This window comes from Lathamus discolor, chromosome 11 (assembly GCF_037157495.1).
Source record: "Lathamus discolor isolate bLatDis1 chromosome 11, bLatDis1.hap1, whole genome shotgun sequence".
In the NCBI taxonomy this organism is placed as follows: Eukaryota; Metazoa; Chordata; class Aves; order Psittaciformes; family Psittacidae; genus Lathamus; species Lathamus discolor.
In genome coordinates, this window is record NC_088894.1 from 13,138,479 (window position 1) to 13,152,685 (window position 14,207).

The 14,207-nt window shown below is 55.1% G+C and overlaps 1 protein-coding gene across 2 annotated transcripts in view; it reads right to left on the bottom strand.

Moving 5' to 3' along the window:
* Positions 1-536: 536 nt before the first annotated feature.
* Positions 537-14,207, bottom strand: part of ACSS2 (acyl-CoA synthetase short chain family member 2) — a 36,165-nt gene continuing 22,494 nt past the window's right edge. The window contains exons 6-19 of one of the 2 annotated variants that reach the window (XM_065691573.1): positions 13,938-14,013; positions 11,914-12,028; positions 10,469-10,507; positions 8,673-8,810; positions 8,277-8,447; positions 7,439-7,572; positions 6,283-6,415; positions 5,772-5,828; positions 5,452-5,532; positions 4,524-4,632; positions 4,342-4,410; positions 3,015-3,191; positions 2,237-2,311; positions 537-2,081 (exon numbers count right to left, since the gene is read on the bottom strand). In XM_065691573.1, the coding sequence (XP_065547645.1) occupies positions 1,954-2,081; positions 2,237-2,311; positions 3,015-3,191; positions 4,342-4,410; positions 4,524-4,632; positions 5,452-5,532; positions 5,772-5,828; positions 6,283-6,415; positions 7,439-7,572; positions 8,277-8,447; positions 8,673-8,810; positions 10,469-10,507; positions 11,914-12,028; positions 13,938-14,013 (1,502 nt within the window). In that variant the 3' untranslated portion in view covers positions 537-1,953. The remainder of the gene's footprint in view (positions 2,082-2,236; positions 2,312-3,014; positions 3,192-4,341; positions 4,411-4,523; positions 4,633-5,451; positions 5,533-5,771; positions 5,829-6,282; positions 6,416-7,438; positions 7,573-8,276; positions 8,448-8,672; positions 8,811-10,468; positions 10,508-11,913; positions 12,029-13,937; positions 14,014-14,207) is intronic. The other variant, XM_065691574.1, reaches the window with a different exon arrangement.

A 14,207-nucleotide genomic window follows, 5' to 3' on the forward strand; every position in this document is an offset into this window, starting at 1 on the left:
CTTTGGGCAGGGGTCCATGTGTGCCCAGGGGTGGCTGAAGCCAGCCCATCCCTTTGTGCTGTGGGTGCACCGTGGTGGAGGTGGGTCCTGGCACTGCAGCTGGTGTGAGGGCTGCCAGGTAGGACACGTCTCCAGGAGGAGATGCTGAGCCCAGAGCTGGGATGCAGTGAGCTGGAGCAGCCGGGGACGGGGCAAGGTTGGACCAGTTGTGAGGAGCAGGAGTGCAGCGATGGAGCATGGCCCTGGAGCTGACACGGGACCACAGTGTGGAGGCAGAGGCTGGTACCCAGTGCTGTGCCCACGTGAGCACCAGGCCCGGTGCAGAGGTGAGCCCTGAGCTCCTGTGTGTGCCCAACTGCATCAGTGTCCTGTGGTGTTGGTGTCAGATGGGAGTCACAGTCTTGTGCTTTCCGTGAGCCTCAATGGAATAACCTTGGCTGGAGCCCAGGATGAAACTGAATCTCTGCCCTTGCCCCAGTGCCCAGCAGCAGCACGGGCAGTCACAGCCTCTAACTCCAGCCCACGCTCTGAGCCCATTTCCATTTTGTTTCCTTGAATTTTATTCCCTAAAACTCGAGCTGTGTCCAGCCAACACGACAGTGAACAGTAACTGAGGACAGTAACTGAGTGAACAAGGTGGCACAACCCATGGTACAGAGTTGGGGGGGGCTGCACACACAGGTTATGGATCACAGACAAGGGCTGTGCCAGCAGGAGCAGCAGGTAAGGAGTGAGCCATAGGCTTTGGACTACAGCAACCAGCCCCAGGGGCAGCTGCCTCACCCTCCCCACTCTGCTCAGCTGCAGGTGAAGCCTCTACAGCTGCTGCAGCACATTTTAAAGCCCATTTCTCCTTTGTTTTAAGTGCAAAATCAAACAGCTCACATGCAGTGTTTATACGGACGTTACAGAGGAGGTAGCTCAACACAGGGCTGGAGTTAAATGTACCTCACTGGAAGAAGAATGGCTTTGGCAGTGCCCTTGCGATGTTCAGGCTCTTGGGCGATGGGCTTTGGGGTTCTTTTTCCTTCTCAACATCATAAATCCCTGACATGTTTCAGCAAAAGCCAACTTTAAACATCTTCCACAATGTTCTTCCTGATGACGAAACCAGCACTAACTGCCCTACCTGCCTCGGTGGCCTCTGCATGGGCTCCCCGCCTTGGGTACCAGAGCACCCGCTCCCACCCAGGACACGAAAGGAGCATCAGCTGTGAGCTCTGTGGAGCACATCGCACCAAGGCTTCTCCTCCTTGACCATTCGTGGCTCTGTGTCGTGTGTACGGCCAGTGCAGGACCTTGGGTTGGGTAAAACGCAACCCTGGGCACCACGCACTTGGGAAGCAGCAGATCTTGGTACCCAATTGCTCTAAGCAAGCTGTTTAAAGCACAGTGCCCCCTCAGCCTTGCCCCACTCCCTCTCAGGCTCAAGGACCTCTGCTAACAGCAGGCTTGGACAGTGGATGCAAGACCAAGGCTCAGCTGTGCAGCTGTAATGTGCTTTGCAGTGCTCCAAGGAGAAAGAGGAAGCTCAGCTGGGCCTGCAGGTGCTGCAATTCCCTTCCCTGCCTTCATGGAGTAACTCCAGCTCCATCTCCCCTCCAAGCCCCAGTGTTCCTTCCCACTGTGCACAAGGTGCCAGACCCCCCTCAATTACGTGAAGTTAACCGACAACCCCAGCCCCAGCTAACTGAAACATCAAGAAGGAGGTGCTGGAAAGGGAGGAGGAGGAGTGCCCCTGTGCATGAGGCTCAGCCTCACGTGTCCAGCTCCCACGTGGAACAGGATGCACTCGCTCTGAGTCAGGGACACACCAGTGAGAAGTGGGCTCTCCAGAAGCTGTCCCTCCTTCAAACACTTGTACATTCAACTCAATGGGTGAAGGTCCATATCCCGGGGCAGGCAGCTGGGACCTGCTCACAGGACACTGCTGCCACAGCAGGGCCAATGCTGCTACTGGCCAGTGTTACATCTGTTGTTGAAGAGTTGGTCTATGATGCTCGGGTCTGCCAAGGTGGACATGTCCCCCAGGTCATGGTCATTCCTGGCAATCTTCCTTAAGATCCGTCTGGTAATCTTCCCTGTAACAACAGCCAGGAGAGGGGAGCAGTCAGCATCTCAGCATCCTCAGCACAAGTGGGGAGTGCTCAGACCTGCAGCATCCTCTTTGCCCTGAGGCTGCTCCCCCCTGACTCTGGGTGGCCCTGGACAAGCAGTTGAGGGCTGGTTCCCTCACCTGAGCGGGTCTTGGGCAGCCCGGGGGCATACTGGATGTAATCAGGCGTTGCGATCGGTCCAATCTTGTCTCTGACTACGAAGAAGAAGAGGGAGATTTTAAGAGCAGGTAGGAGGAGGCACCACACAGCTCCCTTTAGAGGCAGGAGGCCCACGACATGCACAGTCCAGCCGCAGGGCAGGGCTTAGGGCTGCTGCACCCATGCCTCCAGGCTGGCATGGGGGGCAGCGAGACCTGCAATGCCAATGGGACCATAAGCACATCCTGCCATAGGCAGCAACACTCATCTTTTCATCCTCTCCATCCTCAGGAGACCTCTCCAATGGCTACAGCCAGCACTAAACATCATTTTGACAGAGCAAGGGCTGATTTGGTGTTGGGTTCCTCCAGACAGGAAAGTGCCAAGGGTCCATTTCATTTCTGATGTGGCCATGAAAGAAGAGCTCCCTTGAGACCAGAGCACAACCATCCGAGAGCACCCAACAACCCTCTCAGCAAGTCAGGATGTGCCCAGGGGAGCCACTGGGAGCCGTGCCCACACAGAAGAGCTTAACAAGGCTCTGGGCACCCGAGTCCTTCATAGAGCTGCCAACTCCCCTTCCAAGAGGTCCAGAGGGCATCACATGTGCAGCCAAAGGCTCAAGAACTAATTTTAGTGCTCGCCAGCCGTGCTCTGTGCTCGGAGGGGCACCTTGTCACACTTGTCCTCGCTGCATTCCCCACACTCCCAAACCCTGCAGCACCCATCCCGCACCTCCCCAGGCCTGGCTGGTGGTACCTTGCTTTTTGAGCTCATCCTCCAGGCTCTTGGTGAACTCATAGCCAACCCGCAGGGTGACGAAGCAGTAGAGGCACTCTCCCTTCAGGGAGTGGGGGTGACTGACCACTGCAGACTCCGACACAGCCGGGTGCTCCAGCAAGGCTGACTCCACCTCTGATGTGCTCAGCAAGTGGCCTGGGAGCAAAGAGAGGCAGAGTTTTGGACCTGTATGGGTGAGGTGAGGTCCTGCAGCCTCCAGCTGCTGGGAGGAGGAGGGAGAAGGCCCTAAACTGTGGGTTTGAGAGCAACAGTTCCATGTGCTTGAGAAAAGACAACGGCTGGAGAGAGAAACCCCAAAGGCTGCCAGGTACCAGCCACCTGCAGAGCAAGGCCACCTCCCTTGGCTGTCCCCACTCCCACCTCTGGGCTTCTTGACCAGCCCAGGAACTGCTCAGGGCCATGGGACCGGACAGAGCACAGGCTGAGGAGGAGCTGGATGTGGTAAGAGACCGGCCCACGTGGGGAGCTGGAAGGTGCAGAGGAGGAAGAGGCTGGACCTGCCATGCACTGCCCAGCTCATGGCTGTGTGGGGAGGATATGATGCTTCACACCTCAGGGCAGGGGCACAACTCCCTCCTGTACCCCGGCTCCTGCACTGACATTCCACCCTGGAAGTGCTGCCACAGGAAACCCCTGGAAGGTGGTTGACCCCCAGAATGATCAGGTGGAGGATCAAGCACTGCTGGTCAGATAAAAGGATCTAGTTTGATGCAGGAACAAGTACAGCAGCATCTCACAGCCAGCAGTAAGTACCTACAGGCTACAGCCTCCAGGGAAGAAGCTATTAAATGCAGTATATGGATAATGATGGGCTTGAGAAGCAGCTGAATCTCAGACTCCCTCAAGAGAGGTGGGACAATCTCTACCCTCTGCAGACACAGCTCCGAGAGGCCTGATTCAGCTTCAAGATTAGCCCTGTGGTCTTGCCCAACCTCTGTGATTCCCTGTGCCCCAAAACGCTTCAGCACAGAGGCACTTGGCTGGTTAAGGATCTCCTCTGAATGGTTACAGAAGGTTCCTTCCCTGCAGTGCGTTGTCTCCAGAGGGAATGATGCAGAAAGCCACCAAGTCACAGACACGTGTCTCAGAAAGAAGATGACCCAGCAGTTAGATCCACTTGAGGGCAGGTTGCTGGGCAGAGTCATGATGCAGAACCAGCCCCCATAAACCAAGGTGTATTTATAACTAGTGTCAGGAATGGGTGCTCAAGTGTCCCCCCCCCCAAGGTGTCTCTCAAGCAGTGGCAGAAAGCACATTGGTCCCCAGTGAAGACAAAACTTCTTACCAGAAATATTCAGCATGTCATCCATCCGCCCTGTGATCCAGTAATAACCATCTCTGTCTCTCCTGCAACCTAAAAATGGCCAGAAATGCCAGGGTGAGGAGCAGTGCCAGCACCCAGCCACTGCCTGCCAGGACTGAGACCGCTGTCCCCAGGCCTCTGCAGCTGTGTGCTCTCCAACCTACCATCGCCTGTCACATAGTACCCAGGGAACTTCTTGAAGTAGGTTGCTTCAAAGTGCGAGTGGTTCCCATAAAGCGTGCGCATGATCCCTGGCCAGGGCTGCTTAAACACCTGAGAACACACCTGAGTCAGAGAGAGCAACACCAACAGCCCAAGCTCTGCCAGGCTGAGATGGACACAGGCTTTGCATAGGATGAAACACAGAATCCCAGCCTGGCTTGGGTTGGAAGGGACCTTAAAGCTCCTCCAGCTCCAACCCCTGCCACGGGCAGGGACCCCTTCCACTGGAGCAGCTTGCTCCAAGCCCCTGTGTCCAACCTGGCCTTGAGCACTGCCAGGGATGGGGCAGCCACAGCTTCTCTGGGCACCCTGTGCCAGCGCCTCAGCACCCTCACAGGGAAGAGCTTCTGCCTAAGAGCTCATCTCAGTCTCCCCTCGGGCAGGTTCAAGCCATTCCCCTTGGCCTGTCCCTACAGGCCCTTGTCCCAAGCCCCTCTCCAGGTTTCCTGCAGCCCCTTTAGGCACTGGAGCTGCTCTCAGGTCTTCCCTTCAGGAGCCTTCTCTTCTCCAGGCTGCCCCAGCCCAGCTCTCTCAGCCTGCCAATGAACATGCAGTGGTAAGAGATGCCAGAGACAGCCAGGAGCGATGACACCTGCACACCTGCTGCCCAGTGTAGATCTACTGGGAAAGCCTCACCAGGCTTGGCATGGGGGAAGGAGCTTCGCTGAAATGTTTTTCCCATCCTCCTGCATTTAACCATCAGCTGAACAGTTTATTTACAGCAGAAAGCTCCCAGCAATTATGACAGTAAAGAAAGTTCCTACCACCCAACAAGTGGGTCCCTTGTGTGGACCCAGAGTAAGCAGAGACGTGTGTATCCTACCAGGAAGGCCCAGGGAAGGGACAAGAGAAGGGTGAGATCATCTTTACCAGGTAGCCTTCTGCTTCTCCTTCCAGCTCTTCCCCTGACTCGTTCAAGACGGCAGGGACCACACCGAAGAAAGGCAACGTCTGCCATGGGGACCAGAGAGAAAGGAGACATGGAGGTGAGCCATGAGCCACCCCTGGGAGGCAGAGCAAGGGCAGCTCTGCAGAGGCTGTGGCACATGGGGCCACCTCCCTGCATGTACCATGGTCCCACAACCACCCTGAGGGGCTGGAAACCACCAGGCCATGGTATAGGCAGTGCCAACTGCTGCTGCAGTGCCCTGGGGACCCCCCTGCCCTGGGGGGAGAGCAGCAGTACTCACAGCAGAGCCTGGCTTCAAGGGGGTGGCACCAGGGAGCGGTGTCAGCATGTGGCCACCCTGCAAAGAGAGGGGAAACTGAGTGAGTTTGGGCCATGCCAGCCTGTCCCACACTATCTGCATCAGCTCTGATCACACCACATCAGACACAGGCTGCCCAGGGTAGCTATGGAGACAGGGCCTTGCAAAGGATAAAGTAGGGGATGGGGGCCTGTGTTTGGGCACAAAGCTTTGGAGCTGCTGCGGGAGAGAAAGAAGGGCAAGGCAGCAGGGTCCAGAACAGACCTTGGCAGGGATCCTATGGAGAAGAATGTTTCCCCTTGGAGCCTGTCTGAGGTCCAGGAAAGAAAGAGGAGAAGGGGAACCAATACTTGCAGTCCAAGCCTGGAGTCTCCTGGGCAAGCAGAACAACTAGTGCCCATAGAGCCAGAGAAACAGCATGGCAAAGCTGCCAGCACCCTGCAGGGAGCATGAGGGAAAGAGAGGCCCCAGGGACACCCAGGTAAGCACTCACTGTCTCTGTCTGCCAGAACGTGTCCACAATGGGACACCTCTCTTCTCCCACCACGCGGTAGTACCAGAGCCAGGCCTCAGGGTTGATGGGCTCACCAACGCTCCCCAGCACCTTCAGAGACTTCCTGCTGTGCCTGCAGAGAGGAGGGGGCTGGCAGGGGCTCAGCAGGCCATGGAGGGCAGCAGCTCTGAGCCTGCTGCACAGCAGAGCCAACAGGAGCCCCTGGGGTATCCCCAGAGTGTACTTGGAGCTTCCAGGCATGGTTCAGACCCTTCTCAGCCCTCTTCCATGAGTGAAGAATGGAGACGTCTGTGATTCTCATGTCTCCCACTCTAAGCTCCCATTTGGCTCTGCTCATCCCTGGGCCAAGGAGCAGCTCTCTGCCCAGCACACCTCTGTGAGCTTTAGGTCAGCAGTAGGGAGAACCTTCGATCTCTGAACTTAATTGCAGCTTACATTGGAAGAGGACATGCTCAGAAGTGCCATAATGAAATCAGTGCTGGGGGTACAGAAACGTGGCCTGCATATTGCTGTGAGGCAGAAGATTCTGATCTGCTCAGAAAATCTGCTGGGGAATCATAGAATGGCTTGCGTTGGAAGGGACCTCAAAGCTCCTCCAGTCCCAACCCCTGCCACGGGCAGGGACACCTTCCACTGGAGCAGCTTGCTCCAAGCCCCTGTGTCCAACCTGGCCTTGAGCACTGCCAGGGATAGGGCAGCCACAGCTTCTCTGGGCACCCTGTGCCAGCGCCTCAGCACCCTCACAGGGAAGAGCTTCTGCCTAAGAGCTCATCTCAGTCTCCCCTTGGGCAGGTTCAAGCCATTCCCCTTGGCCTGTCCCTACAGGCCCTTGTCCCAAGCCCCTCTCCAGGTTCCCTGCAGCCCCTTCAGGCACTGGAGCTGCTCTCAGGTCTCCCCTTCAGGAGCCTTCTCTTGTCCAGGCTGCCCCAGCCCAGCTCTCTCAGCCTGGCTCCAGAGCAGAGCTGCTCCAGCCCTCACAGCAGCTCCGTGGCCTCCTCTGGCCTCGCTCCAGCAGCTCCACGTCCCTCTTGTGCTGCTGCCCCAGAGCTGCTGCTCAGAGGAACCTGGGGCTCCTTCCCCCCACTGCTGCCTTTGGCTGTGCAGGGATCCCCGTGCTCTGGGGACTGGCACTCACTTTCTGACAGGCTCGTCCCCGTACTTCATAAGCAGCCGGATGGCCGTGGGTGCTGTGTAGAACTTGGTCACCTTGTACTTGTCAACAATGCTCCACATCCGCCCGACGTCAGGGTAGGTGGGGACACCTTCAAACTGAGAGGGGACAGAGCAGTGACAGGGGCACCATGCATGGAATCAACCCAGTCCAGGGACCTCTCTTACTGCTTTGGGATGGATCTGGCATCACCCACCACAGGTGTCCTAGCAAATGTCACCCGAATCACCCAGCAGCACAGGCACTGTGGTACCACCCACCAGCCCAAATGGCCCGTGCCCACATGGTAAGTGGCAAGAGGTCCAAACACAGTGACAGAAACACAACCAAAAGTACCAAGAACCCCAAGAACTCCCTCAATGTGACAGTGACTTTCCTGCTCACATTTTCCCAGGGAGCCTAGGACACAGGCCTCTGCCCCCCTGATACAAGTTACAGCAGCACACTGCCACAGGAGATGTTAAATGCAGGGTGTGCCATCAGCATCAGCAGGGAAAACATCATTCCCTGCTCCTGGTCCAGCTTTCCCAATACCTCTCAGCAGCCCTGGCTCCCCAAGGCTTTTACTTATAAGGGAAAGAAACCGGGGAGCACTTGAAAAGTTAACCCCCAAAAGCACACACTGGTTGTCCCCAAGCTGTCACCATGTCCTCCTTGGGGACCACCACCCTTTCTTGCACATCCCAAGGCACTGCACGCAAGTGAGAAGCACGTTCATCAAAGAGCAATGCAGGGATGCAGCTCAGTACCACGCTCTCCACTTTCTTGGAGTAAAAGCACCCAGCTACCAGTCAGCACTTACTAGCACACTGGTTGCCCCGTTGGCCAAGGGTCCGTAGGTGATGTAGGAATGACCTGTTATCCATCCAATGTCAGCTGTGCACCAGTAAACATCCTCAGGCTGGTAATCAAACACGTATTTAAACGAGGTGGCAGCATAAAGCATGTATCCACCCACTGTATGCAGCACACCCTGCAAAAAGAAGGCACACAACTGTCAGGGTTAGCTCCCCCCAGGGCCCTCACCCTCCCAGGCCAAGCTGAGCATCACTGGTCCACCAAGTGATGGAATGACCAGCACAGCTCCTTTCTAGGAGCCTTCTGTGGCTCCTCTTACTAGGGCCTTACAGCGTGGCCTGGCCACCTCCTAGATGTTACTGCAGGCCAGGCTCTGGGGGTGAGCTGGGAAGAAGCATACCTTGGGTTTCCCAGTTGAGCCACTGGTGTAGAGGATGAAGAGCTTGTCCTCTGAGTCGCACCACTCGGGCTCGCAGTCCGTGCTGGCGCCGCTCATCAGCTCGTGCCACCACATATCTCTGCCTGGGGTCCAGGGGATCTGAGGAGAGCAGGAGAGTAGAAACAGACCCCAAAGCCATTGAGAGTGCAGCCCCAACTTCATTCCTCTCATGGACCACTGAGGCAGATTCACAGCACAGCTTCTGTCCCAGAGCTGCCTGCTGCAAACCATGCACCAGAGCTGCAGCTCTCACTCCGGAAGCAACTTTTCTCAGCCCTCAGCCACAAGGAAAACCTTCAGTCTGCACACCCCTGAAACACTGGCAATGCTGCTAAATCCCTCACAGCAGCCAGAAGAGGGCTGCCCTGCGCTCTCACAGCACAGGCTCCTCCTGGGCTGCAATGAAGCAGCCAACAAGCAGCAAACACTGAGCACAGCCACACACACTGCAGGGGCCCCGACGGCAGCATGGCCCAGAGAAACAAGAACACATTGGGCTCACACTGCAGACCCCCAAAAACCTGTTATCTGGATTTTAAGGCAATTACCCTGATAAGAAGTGACTGCTCCATCACTGAACCATCACCCAGCACTGGCTGCCAAAGGCTGCTGCTTAAGGATGCCAGAGGTGTTCCAGAGCCACCAAGGCTTGTGGCTGATGGTCACAGGTCAACCCGAGAGCTGTGCTGGCCGGTACCCCTCCAGGGTGGCACAGGGCAGTGCAAGACCCAGCTCCACCTTCTCACCTTCCCTCAGAGCAGTCTGGGGCAGCAGCTCCCCAGCACAGAGCTCCACTTCCCACTCTGACCCTGGGCCTTGCAGCACCCACATGGGGCACATCTATTCCTAAAAGAGCTACAGCCTGCTCAGTTGGGTTGTGGGGCATGGAGAGCAGCCACACGCCACACAGTGACTCTCTGCAGCCCTAAAGATGTTCATGGGCCATCTGGAGGCACCAGGATCCCATGGTCCAGCACATGTGGTGCAGGGGATACCAGACGCCTCACAGCCCAGCATATCAGAGCCTGCTTGGAAAGCTCCCACAGATCCCCAGCGCTTTACCTGGGGAAGCAGTTTCCACAAGGCTGTCCCCACCAGCAAGCTCCCAGCAAGGCGCGAGGTCAAAGAAGCCCAAGGTAGGCTCCCACCAGCCCATCCAACCGTTGCTTTCTTGCATCCCTCCTTGAAGGATCCCTCCATTTTAGCACCCAAATTCCACTGCCCCATGGAGGAGGTGAGACCCACACCACAGCAGCCAGCCCTGGAGGCCAGGCCTGCCTCTGCCTGCTGCTCATGGGGTCCTGAGGCTGAAGCTCCTTGGATGGGATGGGCAGAGTCCAGATGTTGGGTCTGGAGCTCCAGGTTGGCTGCTGCAGCCAGCAAGCTGTGGGTGATCCCACCAGCATCATCACAAAGGGGAGTCTGCTGCAAGAGCTGCTTTAGAAGGCAGAGAGATGAACATCATGGACACGCTGGCAGCACATCCGAGGAGCTGTGCATCTCCCCTCCTCAGCACCCTGACGTGCACACAGGGGGGTTCATGGATGCAGATTTATCTCTGGCAGTGAAGTTGGTGGCACTGCATTCACCCTGAAACCGTGAGCAGCTCTGCCCAAGCAGTGAGTGGTGTCTACCACTAACATGCAACTGCTGGTAGCCCGGTTAGGAAGGCATGTGGGGCTGTGCAGTCAGAGCAGTTAGGAAGGGGGTGCAGAGGGAGGTGCCATGAGGAGAAAGGCAGTGCTGGGTGTAAATACCTTAGGATGGAGTCTCTGTGAGCTCTCCGTCTTTTTTCCCTGTTAAAAATCCACAGAGAAGGTGTGAAAGTGGAGAAGTGGAGGATCCACATCAGGAGCTGCAGGCAGAGATGCTGGGAAACCATTCCAGCAGCTCGGAGAGCACTTGGATCCTGGGCAGGCCAGGAGAAGCCTCTGAGCAAAGTGCTGCCTGTTGCTATCACTTCCCTGGGCACCCAGAGACCACCCCTGCACATTGGCCAGCTGGGTGCAGAGCACAGAGCAAGAATACAGGCCACAGAGCGACCAACAGCGTTACACAGGCCAACAGCATGGTGAGAGTGAGCTCACCAGGGAAAGCAACCTTTAATAACCAGGAAAATTAAAGATGCAGAATCTGTTGGACTTCTTGTTCCAGGGATGGGCACAGACCATGCCTTTGGAAAGCAGAGTCCAGAGCCCAAATGCAGTCCCCAAATACAACCCGTTTCTGAAGCAGCAGCAGTCTGGGGACGACCCAATGCAAATCATCACCTAACACAGATGGGCAGAAGACATGGAGCTTTGAGGTAGTTGGAAGCAACCTGCCTGTCATGTGGATGGAGGCAGCATGACTGCACCCCAGGCTCAGGAGCTGAGCAGGCAGCCAGGGCTGCAGGACACCTTCTCCTCCTTCCACCCCCATCTCACCACATGCCTCTGGCCTACATCCTTTCATCTGGTTTCAGTTGCAAAGGAAAGCCCCAGCCCTGACAGCTGATGCAGTTGCTGTGCCAGCTACAGAGACTTCACTGTTCTCAGTGCACGATTGTTGGGAAGGCTGTTGGACCCACACCACGAGCACAAATGTGTTTTAACTCTCCTAATGCCACTGTCGCAGCTACAGTGCAGGAGGGCACTGGTCTTTGCACAAAAGGGGAGAGAAACACAGGGGTATGAAGGAAAAGTTCTTCATTAGGTTGAGGAAAACAGGCATCTTGTCCTTGTCCTAGTGGCTTCAGAAGTTCATAGAATCCCAGACTGGTTTGTGTTAGAAAAGGACCTTAAAGCTCACCCAGTCCCCACCCCTGCCACAGGCAGGGACCCCTTCCACTGGAGCAGCTTGCTCCAAGCCCCTGTGTCCAACCTGGCCTTGAGCACTGCCAGGGATGGGGCAGCCACAGCTTCTCTGGGCACCCTGTGCCAGCGCCTCAGCACCCTCACAGTGAGGATGGACCCGCTGTGCTTTCAGGGGTCCTGCAGCTGGCAGCTATTGATGGTGTTAAGGAAGAAGCAAGGAGAGGATCTGGTTAAGACAAAGAAACCATTTCCAGACCATTCTCAATGCAACAGCAAGGAAGGAGAAAACAGGAACAGGAGTCAGAGAACAGAAGCATCCAGGGAAGCAGTGGTGGTTTTACATTGATTGATTTTCTGGGCTCAGGCCCGTAGTAATAAAATCTCCCCTCCCAGCCCCAGGAGCATACCTGTACATCCTGGCACACCCTTTTGAGAGGGGGAGACTTGCTGCATGTCCCAGCCTCCGCTATCTCTTCCCTCCCCAGGTGCTTCACCACAATGCACTTCTTCAAAGGGCAGCCCCTGTTAAAAGGCAGGAGCTGTCAGATCAGGCTGGTCAAGGGCTAAGCCTGCCCTTCACAGGCAGCACTGGAGGCAGAGCAGGGACTCTGAGCAGCTTTTGTTGAGCTACAGCATGTGCTGCCATGCAGGCTCCAGGCACCATGAACTGCCAAGGGACACCAGGCACAGGAACAGGGCTTGGGGAAAAGGAAAGCTCTGTGCACACCTCACTGGGGATTTATCAGGAAACGGGATCCCACAAGCACTTCTCACAGGTCACTGCTGGGGAGATTCCTCACAGATCCCAAATTTGCCCATCTGTGACCATGAATAAGACCTCCCACAGCACCCAGGAGATAGGAGGTGGCTGCTCCCATCCCTAAGCATGATGAACTGAGTCAGAAAGAGGAAATGCTTCCAAAGCCAGATTATACATCAAGGAAAAGAGCAGGTATTTGTCCCCTCAGGAGGGCAAACAGCCTACCTATAATGCAAACAAAATGCCCTTTTCTCCCTCCAGCCCTTTCAGGGTACCACCACCCTGTCTCCATCAGGTAACCGGCAACTTCAAAATCACCCCTGTCTTCCCAGGTCCCACTTTTACAGACATACAAACTTAGGTTTTAGTGTCTAAAATGCTTTAAGAGTTTGAATTTCTAACGTGCGAAGACTACCTGCCACAGATGTCCATGGTTGATCTAACCAGACCACATTCAGTCTCGTTCAAGCTATGCAGACACTGTCTATAAGCACAGCAAAGTCATTTCACCATGATCATTTCCCTTTCTGTAAGATCTGATGGTAGATGTGTCTATCTCTGTACAGTACAGGAGCTCAGTGAAGATGTTCAATAAAATAAAGCAGTTTCACCGTAGGCTTGTGCACAGCCAGGCCCTGATCCTACACACACATTGTGCATGAGCCACCAGAGTGCCTGCTCCTGTTCACACAGCCAGTTCCCACACTTGCTTTATTATATTATCATTGAATTAGTGGCTTTGGAGAAAGATTTAAGCCTCGTCTTGACATGCCCCAAGGCACTGTGTCCATCTGTTCACAACTGGCACCGCATTATTCCCTCCACTCCAAGAGCTGCTGCTGCACAACTGGGCGATCTGCCATAGTATCATAGAATGGTACTGGATGGAAAGGACCTTAAGATCACCCAGTTCCAAACCCCTGCTATGGGCAGGGCTGCCTCACACTAGACCAGGCTGCTGAAGGCCCTGTCCTACCTGGCCTTGAATACTGCCAGGGATGGGGTATTCACAAAGGTGAATAAAGGTAAGGAAGTTGAACAATGTAATTCAGTCCTCCTGGCCTCCCTTATAAAGGAAGGCAAGTGAGGCCATGGGCTGTAATGACAGTGGGTCAGTTTGTCTCCAGCACATCCTCTCATCCAATATGTGGGCCTTGAGGTTAGAATGGACAAGAGGAAAGTTAAAAGAAGGTATTTTTAAGATGAGGGAGTTGAAGCATTGTATTACTTCCAAAAGACTCATGAATGTAGTGCAGCTCGTGTATGAACTGCTGCAGTCTGCCCACCACCCATAGTGAAGGAGCAGATTCCACAGCAGCAATGCCCTTCTTAGAAGGGAATCACAGAATCAGAGAATAGTCAGGGTTGGAAAGGACCTTAAGATCACCCAGTTCCACGTCTCCTGCCATGGGCAGGGACACCTCACACTAAACCATGGCACCCAAGGCTCTGTCCAATCTGGCCTTGAACACCACCAGCGTTGGAGCATTCACAACTTCCCTGGGCAACCCATTCCAGTGCCTCACCACCCTTACAATAAAGAACTTCTTCCTTATATCCAATCTAAACTTCCCCTGTTTAAATTTGAACCTGTTACTCCTTGTCCTATCCCTACACTCCCTAATGAAGAGTCCCTCCCCAGCATGCCTAAATCCCAGAGTCCAAACTTACTTGTCTTTACATTTCTGGAGGGCTTCATCTGCAATCTGCTTCGAGGTGATCAGCTTGTCCCCCCGATAAAAGGCATCTGCAAAATGGAAAGGAGAATATTAAAGGGGCTTCAGCATCAAGGCAGCCTGGGACAGCTGGAAGCAACAGGCAGCTCCAGGAGGGCAGAGCAGAGCTCATGCACTCAAGTGAGGAAAGCAGAGAGGCAGCTGAAGGGAAAGGTTTCTAACATTCCCTTTTAGCCTAGAGAAAACAAACGTCAAGAGAAATGGT